Here is an 18,547-nt window from a genome sequence, read left to right on the forward strand (position 1 = left end):
GAGGGAGGGAGGGAGGGAGGGAGGGAGACGATAGTAGAGGGCAGAGAAGAGAGAGAGAGAGAGAGAGAGAGAGAGAGAGAGAGAGAGACGATAGTAGAGGGCAGAGAAGAGAGAGAGAGAGAGAGAGAGAGAGAGAGAGAGAGAGAGAGAGAGAGAGAGAGAGAGAGAGAGAGAGAGAGAGAGAGAGAGAGAGAGAGACAATAGTAGAGGGCAGAGGAGAGAGAGAGAGAGAGAGAGAGAGAGACAATAGTAGAGGGCAGAGGAGAGAAAAAGTACAACAAATTGAAAAAAGAGCGATGTGTAGCGTTCCTACTGACATTCTAGTTGTGTCATAGCTTCAATCCACCACTAGCTGAGCCCCATCTGTCACAAACAGGAAACAGCTCCTCTCCAGAGAGAGGTGTCAGTAGAGGCGTTAACAGGACGTTTCAAGACCCCAAATAGGTTCCCCCTAAGTACAGATCTAGGATCAGCTTCCCCTCCCTCAATCCCAACCTTAACCGTTAGTGGGGGAAATTCTAAACTGACCAGAGATCAGTGTCTAGGGGCAACTTCACCCTACACCAGCTTCCTCACTGTGTTACCGTGGTAACCAACTGCCATTCTCACTACTGGTCTTCATATAGAGAATTTCCTCTGATGCAATACTGTCAGAGGGGTTACTAACTTTCACTTGGCCAATGAAACAAACTGGATCCAGGTGAGGCATTGTGGCGGCAGGTAGTCTAGTGGTTAGAGTGTAGGGGTGGCAGGTAGTCTAGTGGTTAGAGTGTAGGGGTGGCAGGTAGTCTAGTGGTTAGAGTGTTGGACTAGTGACCGAAAGGTTGCAAGATTGAATCACTGAGCTGACAAGGTACAAATCTGTCGTTCTGCCCCTGAACAAGGCAGTTAACCCACTGTTCCTAGGCCGTCATTGTAAATAAGAATTTGTTCTTAACTGACTTGCCTAGTTAAATAAAGGTCAAATAAACACAAATTGTGTGCATCCAAAATAGCACCCTATCCCTATATCATTTATTTGCAAATTATGGTGGAAAATAAGTATTTGGTCAATAACAAAAGTTAATCTCAATACTTTGTTATATACCCTTTGTTGGCAATGACAAATGTCAAACGTTTTCTGTAAGTCTTCACAAGGTTTTCACACACTGTTGCTGGTATTTTGGCCCCTTCCTCCATGCAGATCTCCTCTAGAGCAGTGATGTTTTGGGGCTGTTGCTGGGCAACATGGACTTTCAACTCCCTCCAAAGATTTTCTATGGGGTTGAGATCTGGAGACTGGCTAGGCCACTCCAGGACCTTGAAATGCTTCTTACGAAGCCACTCCTTCGTTGCCCGGGCGGTGTGTTTGGGATCATTGTCATGCTGAAAGACCCAGCCACGTTTCATCTTCAATGCCCTTGCTGATGGAAGGAGGTTTTCACTCAAAATCTCACGATACATGGCCCCATTCATTCTTTCCTTTACACGGATCAGTCGTCCTGGTACTTTGCAGAAAAACAGCCCCAAAGCATGATGTTTCCACCCCCATGCTTCACAGTAGGTATGGTGTTCTTTGGATGCAACTCAGCATTCTTTGTCCTCCAAACACGACGAGTTGAGTTTTTACCAAAAAGTTCTATCACCCTCTCCTTCTCCCCCCTCCCCCCTCTCTAACACACACCCTCTCCTTCTCCCCCCTCTCTAACACACACCCTCTCCTTCTCCCCCCTCTCTAACACACACCCTCTCCTTCTCTCCCCTCTCTAACACACACCCTCTCCTTCTCCCCCCTCCCTAACACACACCCTCTCCTTCTCCCCCCTCCCTAACACACACCCTCTCCTTCTCCCCCCTCTCTAACACACACCCTCTCCTTCTCTCCCCTCTCTAACACACACCCTCTCCTTCTCCCCCCTCCCTAACACACACCCTCTCCTTCTCCCCCCTCCCTAACACACACCCTCTCCTTCGCCCCCCTCCCCCCCTCTCTAACACACACCCTCTCATTCTCCCCCCTCTCTAACACACACCCTCTCCTTCTCTCCCCTCCCCAACACACACCCTCTCCTTCTCCCCCCTCTCTAACACACACCCTCTCCTTCTCCCCCCTCTCTAACACACACCCTCTCCCCCCTCCCCCCTCTCTAACACACACCCCCCCCCCTCCCTAACACACACCCTCTCCTTCTCCCCCCTCTCTAACACACACCCTCTCCTTCTCCCCCCTCCCCCCTCTCTAACACACACCCTCTCCATCCCCCCCTCCCTAACACACACCCTCTCCTTCTCCCCCCCTCTCTAACACACACCCTCTCCCCCCTGTCTAACACACACCCTCTCCTTCTCCCCCCTCTCTAACACATACCCTCTCCATCCTCCTACCTGTCTGCAGAGTGATGCGCTGAGTCCGTTGTACAGAGCCAGAGCTCCATCGTTCTTCACTACCTGCATGGCCATGCTCACCATCCCCATCTTCCCCTTCTGCTGCGTCTGCAGGTGGACCTACACACACACACACACACACACACACACACACACACAATCACTATTTCATCATCATCATCTTCATCATTACAAATACGATCAATATACTGTATCTTCATCATCATTACCATTATCACAGTTAGTCGTCAGTGTGTACATTTTTTAGTGACTGTGGAACTGTCTCTCTCTCTCTCAGACAGACAGACAGAGACACACACTAGCGTGACAGACAGAAACACGCTGGGTGTTTATAGCTCAGCTGACCTGGTTGTAACTGTGGCGATCTGTGAGATCATACACGACGGCAGGAACAGGTGTGTCACTGTGACTTATGGTAGAGATAAATCTACACACACACCACCGTGCACACACACACACACACACACAGAGGAGCTGTCCTTGAGGTCTATTATAGTTACTGTCTATAGAGATAGTAGTACAATGTAGTAGTGACTGTCTAGAGAGAAGTAGTATAATGTAGTAGTTACTGTCTATAGAGATAATAGTACAATGTAATAGTTACTGTCTATAGAGATAGTAGTACCATGTAGTAATTACTGTCTACAGAGATAGTAGTTTCATATAGTAGTTACTGTCTATAGAGATAGTAGTACCATGTAATAGATACTGTCTAGAGAGATAGTAGTATAATGTAGTAGTGAGTCAGTGGAGATAGTAGTATAATGTAGTAGTGAGTCAGTGGAGATAGTAGTACCATGTAGTAGTGAGTCAGTGGAGATAGTAGTATAATGTAGTAGTGAGTCAGTGGAGATAGTAGTATAATGTAGTAGTTGTGAGATAGTGGAGATAGTAGTATAATGTAGTAGTTGTGAGTCAGTGGAGATAGTAGTATAATGTAGTAGTGAGATAGTGGAGATAGTAGTATAATGTAGTAGTGAGATAGTGGAGATAGTAGTACCATGTAGTAGTTGTGAGATAGTGGAGATAGTAGTATAATGTAGTAGTGAGTCAGTGGAAAGAGCTGTAGATATGGTTGTGACAGTTGTAGTGGTAGCAGTAGTTGGAATGTCACAATTACTGACATTCTCGTGTGTGTACAGGGAACAGGTTTTTTGTAGGTAATTCTGACTTCCTTTGAACTCTCTCTCTCCCTCCCTCCTTCCTTATCTCTCTCTGACATGGTAATGTATTGTTCTTCTCAGAGGGCTTTTTATCGACTGGGATCTGCTCCAAGTGTGGCCTCCATCCGGCCAATCACGTCTCCCGCTCCCACCGGCTTATCAGAACTGTTTGAGCTCAAAGGCCGCCGAGGCCTTCAACCATGGACCACAAACAATCTCTCTTTCTCACTCTGTCGCTTTCTCTCTCTCAGTCCATCTCTCTTTCTCTCTCCCTCGCTATCTCTCTCAGTCCATCTCTATCTCCCTCACAGTCCATCTCTTTCTCATTCTCTATTTCATTATTTTTCCTTCCCTCTCTCTCCATCATCCACTCCCTCTCGCTAACTGGAAATAACACACACACACACACACACACACACACACACACACACACACACACACACACACACACACACACACACACACACACACACACACACACACACACACACACACACACCCTGGTGTGAGTAGATAATAATTCACACCCTGAGTACAGATACAGATAGCTGGTTGCTGCAGGACCTGGCTGATACTCAATAACCTCTCCAGTCAGGACACAATGCAACGAGTGAACGACTGAACCAACTAATACAACTGAAAGTGCATGAATGACCAAAGGAATGAACAAACTAAATAACTCAATCATTAAATAACTAACACATAAGCGAGTGAGTTCGCTGACTATCTTCTCTGATGACTAGAGAAGATAGTCAGAATATAGTAAGTATCTTCTCTAATGACACTGAAAGTCAAAAATGCAGAGCTGGGGCCTTTTCCAAAAAGAAGAAGTCTGCATTTAACCTCTAGCTAGTCCTGAGTCACATCACCAACACACCGTTCCCTTGTTACAGTCATGGCTCAATAGCTTCTAATACTGATAGGAAGACAATGTCAGAACTTAGATGTGGGTGCTAAGTTGTTTCAAGTTACACACACACACACACACACACACACACACACACACACACACACACACACACACACACACACACACACACACACACACACACACACACACGCACGCACGCACGCACGAGATCCAGGTCCTCCCCTCAGGTAGCAGAGAGAGGTAGGGTGTTACTAGGACAACTGACTTCATGCTAGACTAAACAGGCGTAGTAACAACAGTATGTTGGTGGAACTAGGTCAGAGAGGAGAGGCACGGCTTCAGGAGAACAAACTGCTGCTGATTCTGATCGTTCTGATTGGCCTCCGCAGTGCACACACACGTTGTTCATCCTTCTCACCGCCGTCTGAGAGACGACAGAGAAGGAACCACCATGTACCCACCTCTAGGCTGCTATACATAGAATGACAAACCAAATAAATAGCCTAGCCTTTTTCATGGAATATTTGTGGTAATTAAATATAATTAAATGTAGAATTTACCAGAATACATTTTCCAGAAATAGTTTGAGGTCTCTGTATTCTCAAATTGAAAAAAGTGAGGGAGCGCCACTCTCAAGCACTCCGACAGCACTACAACCCAGAAAGCTAGGCTAGGCATGACTAGCTTTAGGAGAAGAGGAGAAGCTAGGCTAGGCATGGCTAGCTTCAGGACAAGAGGAGAAGCTAGGCTAGGCATGGCTAGCTTCAGGACAAGAGGAGAAGCTAGGCTAGGCATGGCTAGCTTCAGGACAAGAGGAGAAGCTAGGCTAGGCATGGCTAGCTTCAGGACAAGAGGAGAAGCTAGGCTAGGCATGGCTAGCTTTAGGAGAAGAGGAGAAGCTAGGCTAGGCATGGCTAGCTTTAGGAGAAGAGGAGAAGCTAGGCTAGGCATGGCTAGCTTCAGGACAAGAGGAGAAGCTAGGCTATGCATGGCTAGCTTCAGGACAAGAGGAGAAGCTAGGCTAGGCATGGCTAGCTTTAGGAGAAGAGGAGAAGCTAGGCTAGGCATGGCTAGCTTTAGGAGAAGAGGAGAAGCTAGGCTAGGCATGGCTAGCTTCAGGACAAGAGGAGAAGCTAGGCTAGGCATGGCTAGCTTTAGGACAAGAGGAGAAGCTAGGCTAGGCATGGCTAGCTTCAGGAGAAGAGGAGAAGCTAGGCTAGGCATGGCTAGCTTCAGGAGAAGAGGAGAAGCTAGGCTAGGCATGGCTAGCTTCAGGACAAGAGGAGAAGCTAGGCTAGGCATGGCTAGCTTCAGGACAAGAGGAGAAGCTAGGCTAGGCATGGCTAGCTTTAGGAGAAGAGGAGAAGCTAGGCTAGGCATGGCTAGCTTTAGGACAAGAGGAGAAGCTAGGCTAGGCATGGCTAGCTTCAGGACAATAGGAGAAGCTAGGCTAGGCATGGCTAGCTTCAGGAGAAGAGGAGAAGCTAGGCTAGGCATGGCTAGCTTCAGGACAAGAGGAGAAGCTAGGCTAGGCATGGCTAGCTTCAGGACAAGAGGAGAAGCTAGGCTAGGCATGGCTAGCTTTAGGAGAAGAGGAGAAGCTAGGCTAGGCATGGCTAGCTTCAGGACAAGAGGAGAAGCTAGGCTAGGCATGGCTAGCTTCAGGACAACAGGAGAAGCTAGGCTAGGCATGGCTAGCTTCAGGAGAAGAGGAGAAGCTAGGCTAGGCATGGCTAGCTTCAGGAGAAGAGGAGAAGCTAGGCTAGGCATGGCTAGCTTCAGGACAACAGGAGAAGCTAGGCTAGGCATGGCTAGCTTCAGGAGAAGAGGAGAAGCTAGTTTAGGCATGGCTAGCTTCAGGGGAAGAAGAGAAGCTAGGCTAGGCATGGCTAGCTTCAGGAGAAGAGGAGAAGCTAGGCTATGCATGGATAGCTTCAGGAGAAGAGGAGAAGCTAGGCTAGGCATGGCTAGCTTCAGGAGAAGATTCCATGAAATTGACTGACCAGGTGAATCCAGGTGAAAGCTATGATCCCCTATTGATACCACTTGTTAAATTCACTTCGAATCAGTGTAGATGAAAGGGAGGAAACATGTTGAAGCAGAATTTCTAAGCCTTGAGGCAATTGAGACATAGATTGTTTTATGTGTGCCATTCAGAGGGTGAATCGGCAAGACAAAACATTTGTGCCTTTGAACGGGGTGTGGTAGTAGGTTGTCGGTTTGATAAGTGATAATGTACACTTCCGCGTTGTGCTGTGTATTTCTGAAAGCTTTTTATAACTACGAAGATGTCCAGTGAAACCAGATATGCCATTTGATGACAACACAACACTTGGATACACATGCAGAATGCTAATCAATAAAAAAACATATGTAAAATTCACTGCTATATTTTGCTTGTTTCCAGCAGGTTATTTCAGATGGAACTGTCAGAGGCTCTCTCCTATTGTGACATCACCAACAGTTTGAGAGTGAAGGAAACTAACATGGCTTCTACAGCCTGACCCAACTCTCTTATCAGATGGCTCTGGGCCTGGCTCGCTTCAGAGGACGAACGCTTCATCCACATCTTGTTTGTCTTGTTCTGGCAGGTTTGTCAACTCTTCAGATCTCCCTGAGGATTATGCATCTCTCTCTCTCTCTCTCTCTGCACCAGCCTACAGGATAGACCAGGATGGATGGATCCCCATCTATTCTAGACATCCAGATGACCCTGGCCTGTACATGCTCTATGACATTTGTGTATGTGTGTGTGTGCTATATGGGTGTGTGTGTGGGACTCTCCAACAAAGTAATTATACACCTTTAGACTTTTCTAAGTAGGCGAGTTGAGACAGGCTGTCTAGGCTACATTATCAACTCACACACACAGCTCTGTCCAACACTAGCTCCTCCCACTATCCTATCACCTCTGTCCAACACTAGCTCCTCCCTCTAGTCTCTGTCCAACACTAGCTCCTCCCACTACCCTCTGTCCAACACTAGCTCCTCCCACTACCCTCTGTCCAACACTAGCTCCTCCCTCTACCCTCTGTCCAACACTAGCTCCTCCCTCTACCCTCTGTCCAACACTAGCTCCTCCCTCTACCCTCTGTCCAACACTAGCTCCTCCCACTACCCTCTGTCCAACACTAGCTCCTCCCACTACCCTCTGTCCAACACTAGCTCCTCCCACTACCCTCTGTCCAACACTAGCTCCTCCCTCTACCCTCTGTCCAACACTAGCTCCTCCCTCTACCCTCTGTCCAACACTAGCTCCTCCCTCTACCCTCTGTCCAACACTAGCTCCTCCCACTACCCTCTGTCCAACACTAGCTCCTACCTCTACCCAACACTAGCTCCTACCTCTACCCAACACTAGCTCCTCCCACTACCCTCTGTCCAACACTAGCTCCTCCCACTACCCTCTGTCCAACACTAGCTCCTCCCACTACCCTCTGTCCAACACTAGCTCCTCCCACTACCCTCTGTCCAACACTAGCTCCTCCCACTACCCTCTGTCCAACACTAGCTCCTCCCACTACCAATACAGATACAGCGATCGAAGGGAAAGCATCAGGGTTTGAACCAGCAACCCTGCAGTTACAGGCCTGCCAGGTGGACTACCACCGGTGCCATAAAGGTCCAGACCTCTTAGTACACTCAAACACAGAGACGCTACACACAGGAAGCCGTAGAGCTAACAGCTGCTTTAAGACTGCTAGTTAGTGCTGTAATTTCATACCATGTCTATATAATTATACTACACACTGACCTCCTTGTATGCATCTGTCATTCTGTTGCCTGTTACACTATAGGACGACAACCGTACTGTGCTGGCTTTGGTATTTTTCTTCCCTTTCTAGGACTGTTCCAGAAACTATGCTGGATGCATAGTACAGTTTGGACGTGCAGTGTTAATCAGGCTTGTTAATATAGCCTACACACGCTATACCGCACACAGCCCCACTGTAGAGGTAGGATATGTCATTCTGTGTGTGCTATTCTTGACTTCAGGATGACCCTGGTGTGAACATGCTCAATGACAACAGTAGAGTATGTGGCTACTACTACTGTAAGTTATCCGTAATATGAGACGGCTATAACGCTACAGTTCGACTAGGCCTAACCCTGTTTACTCTACACCGTAACGGCGCGGTTAGCCGGTCAGTGAACTGGAGAGATCGCGCTTAACGAGGCCGATCACTGCTTCCCGTACCCCCGCGGGACACAGACTACATACACACATAGGCATGTCACTAGGCTAGACACACGAGAGAGAGAGAGAGAGAGAGAGAGAGAGAAACGATTCTACAACTTTAATTTTCTGTCCTATTTTCTCCAATCATCAGCAGGGCGCTGTGTTCAGTTTGGATAGATCCCAGTCGCCCGTTTAGTCTTTCATAACATAGGATGAAATGAGGGCAGTGGTTGTCCCTAGTTTCCCAGGTAAACAGCTGGCTGACCAGCGGGCCTGCAGCCTCCGTAGGTCGCCTATAATCCTGCTAGAGGGTTATATGGTTCTCTCTCCAGCACTTACTTTGATGAGATCCAGAGGGTGGGTGCAGCAGGCAGCCCCACAGGAGGCGAGCCCCCCAAAATACCACCGCGACATCCGTTTATCGGTCATATTCCTCCCTGTCTTTATATAGTCCTACTGCTCTTCACTGAGTCCAATTCGATCCAGTCCAACAACGCAGCCGGCCAAGCTTCCTTTCCGCCTCGACACGCAAGCAGGTCAGCGCAGCAGTCTGTGCGTTCTGGTCCTCTCTCTCTCCGCGGGTCGAATGGAGGCTAACCTCGTTAATCTTCAAATTTGCCGACGCCACCGACGGACTTTGGGTTCCGGTGCACGCACACACACGCAAACCACATCTTGCGTGTGTGTGTGTAGGCAATTTTACAGAACGCGTGATAGGAAATGGATCGACAGAGAGACAAGAGGGGAGTCGCAGTGAGTGCACGCGCAGCCAATTGCTACCCCGGGCTGAGGAACTGCCTCCTAGTGCTCTGGCTAGCCAGACTCAAAGGTCGCCGCTCGACAATTTATTTTCTGCAGGTTGTTTTTGTAAACGTCAAAACTGAAAAAGTCACCGGTTTCTCTAGTCTACGCTACAGAGTGGATGCCCGTTGTGAAACGCCCCTCGTTGTTGTTAAAGAGACAGTACACCCTCAAGTAGTCAGCTACCCAACCAGACACAGTGTTCAAGTACTCTGTCGCTTTAAGGGAAACAAAGTCCAACATTCTCCAGCGAGGAAACTTTCTTTTTCAACGGAGTCAAGCGGCGATACATTGAATCCGTGATAACGAATGGTTAGATGAAACCATTTGAAACGGGTTACAAAGTATCTATTCTACTGTTGTTTCCCGCACTCTCTGGCATTGCTTTTGACCGAGAGCTGTTCGTGTCATCCGTCACAGATGCAATAACATCCGCATTGACTGTAGCCAAAATGTAACCCGTTAAACGTATGGGTCACTTGGCATCCTGTTGGCGAGCGCTAGACAATACCTAGAGCCATTTCTCAGAAGGCTACTAAAACAACACATAACCATGTAAAAGTACAACTTGACATCTTATATCAAACACTTCAACGTGTTTAAAAGCCACCGTTGTTCCAGAATGCCTCTATGTAATGCTGACCTCGCGCCAGGAGGAGTTTGCCAGCTCGCCTCGCATTCCCCAGGACAAATACTCATCAGAACATTGTTAACGAGTCACACAGAAGGCCACATGCCCTGTGTTTAAATATACACTTTATATTAGTTATTGTGTGTGTGTGTGTGGCATAGAGGTGGTGGTGCAAGTTGACTCAATCTGTGTGTGTGCGCGCTCCTGACTTGGTTGGAATCTCTTTGCGCACTGTAACATTCCTGTCTGGTGCAAAGAGTTCTTTTAAGTGCTGGAACTTTGGTCCCGGTCCAAATTAACATGCTCGCCCTTACACACTTATACACTGACTTATACCTTATATACTTGTATTAAGGTCACAACATTGAATAGCCTAAGCATATAGCATTTGATAGGCTAGTCCAGGTCCATTTAATTTAACATTGCTTGATTGTGTCTGACCTTTTCAACCAAAAATTTAATTTCCATGTCTTGTGCTCATAAGGAGACTAGTTAACTTGTATCTTCTTTGTTTCCCTGAACATAGAAGAACTCACTACGGAATGTGACCCTTAAAACCCCCATTGCTGTTTCAGTAACAATGGCAATGCTTGTCCAGTAGGGGATGCATCTCAATAGTCTGGCTTGGCTTCCTAACCTTTTCTGTCTCCTTTCCTTCATCTGCATAGAACATGAGATAACTTTACAAATGCCCATTAGCCATCCTTCACATTGCTATCTGTGTGCTATCCTATCTTGTGTATTGAGATCAGCACAAAGGCAAGCGGAGAGACACGGAGAGTAAGCCAATAGACTATTGAGATTACACCCGCTCTCTCTGTGGGAAAGATGACTTTGTTCCTGTGAAAAATACACATCTACTGCCCCGTTGTGGATATATAGGGGAACTGTAGTTTGGATTAATTGTCATGGCTGTTGTTCATTTCTCAGATATACCACATGTTGGGCTCCCGAGTGGCGCAGCAGTCTAAGGAACTTCATCTCAATGCTTGATGTGTCACTACAGACACCCTGGTTTGATTCCAGGCTGTATCACAACCGGCTGTGATTGGGAGTACCATTGGGCAGCACACAATTGGCCCAGCGTCGTCCATCATTGTCAATAAGAATTTGTTCTTAACTGACTTGCCTGGTTAAATAAAAGGTTACATTGGTAGTGGATGGGGTTAGTTTTTTTTAAAGCGCTTTGAGACCCAGAGGAAAGCGCTTTGAGACCCAGAGGAAAGCGCTTTGAGACCCAGAGGAAAGCGCTTTGAGACCCAGAGGAAAGCGCTTTGAGACCCAGAGGAAAGCGCTTTGAGACCCAGAGGAAAGTGATTTGAGACCCAGAGGAAAGCGCTTTGAGACCCAGAGGAAAGCGCTTTGAGACCCAGAGGAAAGCGCCTTGAGACCCAGAGGAAAGCGCTTTGAGACCCAGAGGAAAGTGCTTTGAGACCCAGAGGAAAGTACTTTGAGACCCAGAGGAAAGTACTTTGAGACCCAGAGGAAAGCACCAGACCTTATTTAACAAACAAAAAAATATTCAAGCTTTATTTAAGTAGGCAAGTCAGTTCAGAACAAATTCTTATTTACAATGACGGCCTACCAAAAGGCCTCCTGTGGGGATGGAGGCTGGAGTCTTTGACAATTTTTAGGGCCTTCCTCTGACACCGCCTGTTATAGAGGTCCTGGATGGCAGGAAGCTTGGCACAGATGATGTACTGGGCTGTTCACACTACCCTCTGTAGTGTCTTGCGGTCTGAGGCCGAGCAGTTGCCATACCAGGCAGTGATGCAACCCGTCAGGATGCACTCGATGGTGCAGCTGTAAAACCTTTTGAGGATCTTCAGACCAATGCCAAATCTTTTCAGTCTCCTGAGGGGGAACAGGTTTTGTAGTGCCCTCTTCACGACTGTCTTGGTGTGCTTGGACCATGTTAGTTTGTTGGTGATGTGGATGCCAAGGAACTTGAAGCTCTCAACCTACTCCACTACAGCCCCGTCAATGAGAATGGGGGCGTGTTCGGTCCTCCTTTTCCTGTAGTCCACCATCATCTCCTTTGTCTTGATTACGTTGAGGGAGAGGTTCTTGTCCTTGCACCACACGGTCAGATCTCTGACCTCCTCCATATAGGCTGTCTCATCGTTGTCGGTGATCAGGCCGACCACTGTTGTGTCATCAGCAAACTTAATGATGGTGTTGGAGTTGTGCCTGGACGTGCAGTCATGAGTGAACAGGGAGTACAGGAGGGGACAGCACGCACCCCTGAGGGGCCACCGTGTTGAGGATCAGCATGGTGGATGTGTTGTTACCTACCCTTACCACCTGGGGGCGGCCCGTCAGGAAGTCCAGGTTCCAGTTGCAGAGGGAGGTGTTTAGTCCCAGGGTCCTTAGCTAAGTGATGAGCTTTGAGGACACTATGGTGTTGAACGCTGAGCTGCAGTCAATGAATAGCATTCTCACATAGGTGTTCCTTTTGTCCAAGTGGGAAAGGGCAGTGTGGAGTGCAATAGAGATTGCGTCATCTGTAGATCTGTTGGGGCGGTATGCAAATTGGAGTGGGTCTAGGGTTTCTGGGATAATGGTTTTGATGTCAGCCTTGACCAGCCTTTCAAAGCATTTCATGGCTACAGACGTGAGTGCTACGGGTCTGTAGTGATTAAGGCAGGTTACCTTAGTGTTCTTGGGCACAGGGACTATGGTGGTCTGCTTGAAACATGTTGGTATTACAGAGTCAGAAAGGGAGAGGTTGAAAATGTCAGTGAAGACACTTGCTATTTGGTCCGTGCATGCTCGGAGTACAGGTCCTGGTTATTCGTCTGGCCCAGCAGCCATGTGAATGTTGACCTATTTAAAGATCTTACTCACATCGGCTGCGGAGAGCGTGATCACACAGTCGTCTGGAACAGCTGATGCTCTCATGCATGTTTCAGTGTTACTTGCCTCGAAGCGAGCATAGAAGTTATTTTGCTCATCTGGTATGCTCGTGTCACTGGGCAGCTCTCGGCTGTGCTTCCCTTTGTAGTCTGTAATAGTTTGCAAGCCCTGCCACATCCGACGAGCGTCGGAGCCGGTGCCATCCTCAATGCACTTATTGATAAAGCCAGTGACTGATGTGGCGTACACCTCAATGCCATCGGAAGAATCCCGGAACATGTTCCAGTCTGTGCTAGCAAAACAGTCCTGTAGTTTAGCATCTGCTTCATATGACCACATTTTTATAGACCGAGTCACTGGTGCTTCCTGTTTTAACTCTTGCTTGTAAGCAGGAATCAGGAGGATAGAGTAATGGTCAGATTTCCCAAATGGAGGGCGAGGGAGAGCTTTGTATGCATCTCTGTGTGTGGAGTAAAGGTGGTCTAGAATGTTTTCCCCTCTGGTTGCACATTTAACATGTTGATAGAAATTAGGTAAAACTGATTTAAGTTTCCCTGCATTAAAGTCCCCTGCCACTAGGAACAGCACCTCTGGATGAGCATTTTCCTGTTTGCTTATGGCGGAATACAGCTCATTGAGTGTGGTTTTACTGCCAGCCTCGGTCTGTTGTGGTATGTAGACAGCTACGAAAAATACAGATGAAAACTCTCTCGGTAGATAGTGTAATCTACAGCTTATCATGAGATACTCTACCTCAGGCGAGCAAAACCTTAAGACTTCCTTAGATACCGTGCACCAGCTGTTGTTTACATAAATGCATAGGCCCCCTCCCCGTGTCTTACAGGAGGCTGCTGTTCTGTCCTGCCGGTAGTGTATAACCCGCCAGCTCTATGTTCTTAATGTCGTCGTACAGCCACGACTCGGTGAAACATAAGATATTACAATTTTTAATGTCCCGTTGGTAGGATATACTAGTACACGCTTTCAGTTTGTCCCATTTATTTCCCAGCGATTGAACGTTAGCTAGCAGAACGGAAGGTAAGGGCAGATTAGCCACTCGTCACTTAATCCTCGCAAGGCATCCTGATCTTTTTCCGCAAAAACCTACGTTTCCTTTTCCAGCGAATCACGGGGATCTGGGCCTGGTCGGGTGTCTGTAGTACATCCCTCGTGTCGACTCATTGAAGAAGAACAAAAAGACAAACAAAATAGCATGATTGGTTAAGAGCCGATAAGACTGCAGCCCTCCCACCACACCAATCGCTAAATAGTATTTGGAAGATTTCAGATAGTATTTTAACCCAGGTCTGGAAAGCCCTGTTGTAACGGAGTCCATTGTTGTTCAATGGAACTGTCATAGAAATAGAATCTCTAGAAAGGGCTTGGAACCTTTATCCCTAGAACTTTCATTGACTTGAATGGGGAGAGCCCAGTCTATAGATTCTGTTTCTATGCTGTCGTACGTGTTCACGTGACTGGGTTAATATGGTGGGGGTGACTCGCGTCCTGGCACATGTTATACAGATGGTCTTTGTCTGTGTCCTGTACTCTGCCTTTGTGCTACTGTATAACCACTCTGTATGCAACACACAAATATACACACACACACAAACACTGCCTACGTGTGGGCTCTCCAGAACATACACGCACATGCACACACACTGCCCACACAAGGAGTCTGGCATACACACAAATACATGTCAGACATACGCACACCCAGAGAGAGAGAGAGAGAGGGGGGGGGGGGGGGGAGAAGGAGAGAGGGGGCACAGTGGAATCTGAGCGATGTCAGTTATGTCACATTAATAAACACTTAGTTATTAACACATCCCACAATGCATTTCACCTCCCACACTGGCACAAGTACATCATACATTGTCCTTCTACTCTGGCAAACAACTTGTAAATATATGTGTGCAGTAGCATAACAAACAACTTGTAAATATATGTGTGCAGTAGCTAAACAAACAACTTGTAAATATATGTGTGCAGTAGCATAACAAACAACTTGTAAATATATGTGTGCAGTAGCTAAACAATCAACTTGTAAATATATGAGTGCAGTAGCATAACAAACAACATGTAAATATATATGAGTGCAGTAGCTAAACAAACAACATGTAAATATATGAGTACAGTAGCTGAAATGAACTACTTGTAAATATATGAGTGCAGTAGCTAAACAAACATGTTGTAAAACACTTTATTATTTCATGTATAAATTACACTCACCAAGAAGAAGTTAACACAGAAAACTCAAATCAGAGTTAGAAGATGATGTCATAATGAAAACAACTAGAAGATGTCATAATAAAAACAACTAGAAGATGATGTCATAATAAAAACAACTAGAAGATGATGTCATAATGAAAACAACTAGAAGATGATGTCATAATAAAAACAACTAGAAGATGATGTCATAATGAAAACAACTAGAAGATGATGTCATAATAAAAACAACTAGAAGATGATGTCATAACAAAATAACAAAGCTGTCTACAAGTGGTCTTAAGAAATGGAGAATAATCATGCACATGCACGTGAAACGTAATCATAAGCATTTTCTTATTTACATTTTGACCTGTCTCTCCACTAAGCGTTTAGTGATGGGGTTGTATTCATTAGGGCATAATGTTGCAAAATGTTTTACAGTGGACAATGAACATTTCTTATTGGACACGTTCAGGTAGTCCCTCCCTGTTTCAGTCCATTTTCTCTCAAAGTAATGAACACAAACCTGGTGTGGCACGGTTCAGACATACTCCTTCTCCTCTACCACCACAGGCAGTGGGTTGCTCCTCCCACCTCCCCCAAAAGTAGGCGTTGCCCTAACCCCTGGAGGGGAGGAGCCTGCGTTCAGCAGAGCCCCTCCCACCAGCAGAAGAACTCCCGCCCCCCAGCCTAGATACAAGGCGGGGCCTAACTCTCTCTTCAGCGGCGCGGCGACTTTCATATCGTAAAAATCCCTGACCACGGCGTAGGCCGTCCAGCAGATGGGTATCAGGTAGAGCAGCCCGGAGAAGAAGAACAGAGCCCCAGCCACGCGGGCTAGCCTAGCCTTGGACGAGTAGGCTCCTTCCCCTAGACACTTGGTGCACTTAGCCCCAGCCACGCCAAGCAGGAGGGCGAAGAGGCAGAGGAGGAGGGAGAGCACGGAGAGGGTACGGGACACCTGGGCAGAGATGGGGAGGGCCAGGGTAGAGTCGTAAGTCTTACACTGGATCTGTCCCGTACTCTGGGACAAACACGTCATCCATAGCCCCTCCCATAGAACCTGGGCGATCACGATCTCCCCGCCCGCGAAGGCGGAGACTCGCCACAAGGGGGCGGCGCAGACGAGAGCACCGCCCACCCATCCCATCACGGCCAATAGGAGGCCAAGTAGCTGTAGACCTGTGGACGCCATGGCGACGTGAAAAAGTCCCAAACAGTTCTGTTCAAGAACTTTGTTTGCAACAGGGCCTGGTGTGTTTTCCCTGGTTTTCACTAGATGACGAGTGTTGTCAAGATAGTTTCAAACCTCCTCTCTTCTCCAAAACAACGATTACAGGTGACAAGAAGTTCCCCTTGATAAAATGTTCTTGTACGTCCCAGGACTGTTGCAGGAATGTATCTGTCTCGTTCCTCTGGGTAGAATATCCAGTAGTTCTGTGTGTTATGGTAGAAACAGCTACGGTCACCATAAACCCCTCCTCTTCCACATCCTCAGACGGGTCAACAGCAACAACAATGTTCCTGCCAGGACATGATGAAGGAATACATGGTAAATACTCTGAACCTATGTTTAGCTTTTAATGTATACACACATAATAACAATTCCCAACATATTAAAATTATAACATGTCCCAACATATTAGCCTGATAACATGCGATAACATGTTATTATATAACGTAATAACCAGTAACTTGTGACTCTTACACGTTTCAGAAAGCAACAGAATCAACGCAGTCCTTCTGAAATGATAAAACAGAGATAATCATGATAATACTTACTATTCCAAACCCCAGAGGATCTGCTGCTCTGTACCAGTGGACAGAATGAAGAGTCCTGTCCCGTCCTGTGTAACACTGTGGAGTAGTAGAGGTCTGTCCTGTATAGTGTAACACTGTGTATTAGCAGAGGTCTGTGATGGTGTTATTTCCTCTGTATTACACACAGACTGACCAGACTGTCTCACTGGAGCACAGCTCAGCACAGAGGAGTGGGAGGAGAGCAGCACTCAGCTGGGCTGGGTACTATGTCACACACACACACACACACACACACACACACACACACACACACACACACACACACACACACACACACACACACACACACACACACACACACACACACACACACACAGGAGGGGAGCAATGTCGCACCCAGGCACAGACACACATCCACACACCCACACACTACACACACTAGCATGCACACACACATGTGTAACAGATTAGCAACACAATGCAACGTTATGTCCCACAGACTGACAAGGGTTTGTGTGTTTTTCATGAACTATATGAAACTATCATTCTCCATTTGGTACTTCTCTGTATTACCGTCTGACTCAGTTTGTTTTCCATCATGTATTTTAGCAGTTAAAGTGTTAACATTCTAGATTCAGTTCATGTCTTCCATAATGTATTTCAGCAGTTAAAGTGTTAACATTCTAGATTCAGTTCATGTCTTCCATCATGTATTTCAGCAGTTAAAGTGTTAACATTCTAGATTCAGGTCATGTCTTCCATCATGTATTTCAGCAGTTAAAGTGTTAACATTCTAGATTCAGGTCATGTCTTCCATCATGTATTTCAGCAGTTAAAGTGTTAACATTCTAGATTCAGGTCATGTCTTCCATCATGTATTTCAGCAGTTAAAGTGTTAACATTCTAGATTCAGTTCATGTCTTCCATCATGTATTTCAGCAGTTAAAGTGTTAACATTCTAGATTCAGTTCATGTCTTCCATCATGTATTTCAGCAGTTAAAGTGTTAACATTCTAGATTCAGTTCATGTCTTCCATCATGTATTTCAGCAGGTAAAGTGTTAACATTCTAGATTCAGTTCATGTCTTCCATCATGTATTTCAGCAGGTAAAGTGTTAACATTCTAGATTCAGGTCATGTCTTCCATCATGTATTTCAGCAGTTAAAGTGTTAACATTCTAGATTCAGTTCATGTCTTCCATCATGTATTTCAGCAGTTAAAGTGTTAACATTCTAGATTCAGTTCATGTCTTCCATCATGTATTTCAGCAGGTAAAGTGTTAACATTCTAGATTCAGTTCATGTCTTCCATCATGTATTTCAGCAGGTAAAGTGTTAACATTCTAGATTCAGTTCATGTCTTCCATCATGTATTTCAGCAGGTAAAGTGTTAACATTCTAGATTCAGTTCATGTCTTCCATCATGTATTTCAGCAGTTAAAGTGTTAACATTCTAGATTCAGTTCATGTCTTCCATCATGTATTTCAGCAGGTAAAGTGTTAACATTCTAGATTCAGGTCATGTCTTCCATCATGTATTTCAGCAGGTAAAGTGTTAATATTCTGTTGTTGTAGGAGAAGTAAAACTTTGAACCTTAGGTTTTATTGATGTTATCACATCACGGAAATATCTTGATAAAACCTTGGATTGGATTACAGTCTTGCCACAGAACAGGTACTTAAAATCT

The 18,547-nt window shown here is 46.3% G+C and overlaps 2 protein-coding genes across 3 annotated transcripts in view; both read right to left on the minus strand.

Moving 5' to 3' along the window:
* LOC139568278 (mitochondrial dicarboxylate carrier-like) overlaps nucleotides 1–9,515 on the minus strand; it is a 19,263-nt gene extending 9,748 nt beyond the window's left edge. For both annotated transcript variants that reach the window (XR_011673563.1, XM_071390029.1), the window contains exons 1-2: nucleotides 8,939–9,515; nucleotides 2,365–2,484 (exon numbers count right to left, since the gene is read on the minus strand). Coding sequence is in view for 1 of the 2 variants with exons in the window: in XM_071390029.1 (XP_071246130.1) it covers nucleotides 2,365–2,484; nucleotides 8,939–9,028 (210 nt within the window). In the remaining variant the exon portion in view is untranslated. The remainder of the gene's footprint in view (nucleotides 1–2,364; nucleotides 2,485–8,938) is intronic.
* A 5,681-nt stretch (nucleotides 9,516–15,196) lies between these two features.
* LOC139568281 (claudin-9-like) lies at nucleotides 15,197–17,136 on the minus strand. Its single transcript, XM_071390031.1, has 2 exons — nucleotides 16,881–17,136; nucleotides 15,197–16,622 (listed from the first exon to the last, which is right to left on the minus strand). Exon 2 carries the CDS (start codon nucleotides 16,291–16,293, stop codon nucleotides 15,640–15,642), a length of 654 nt encoding a protein of 217 aa, XP_071246132.1. The 5' UTR covers nucleotides 16,294–16,622; nucleotides 16,881–17,136; the 3' UTR covers nucleotides 15,197–15,639.
* Nucleotides 17,137–18,547: the final 1,411 nt, after the last annotated feature.

This window comes from Salvelinus alpinus, chromosome 2, assembly GCF_045679555.1.
Source record: "Salvelinus alpinus chromosome 2, SLU_Salpinus.1, whole genome shotgun sequence".
NCBI classification, from domain to species: Eukaryota; Metazoa; Chordata; class Actinopteri; order Salmoniformes; family Salmonidae; genus Salvelinus; species Salvelinus alpinus.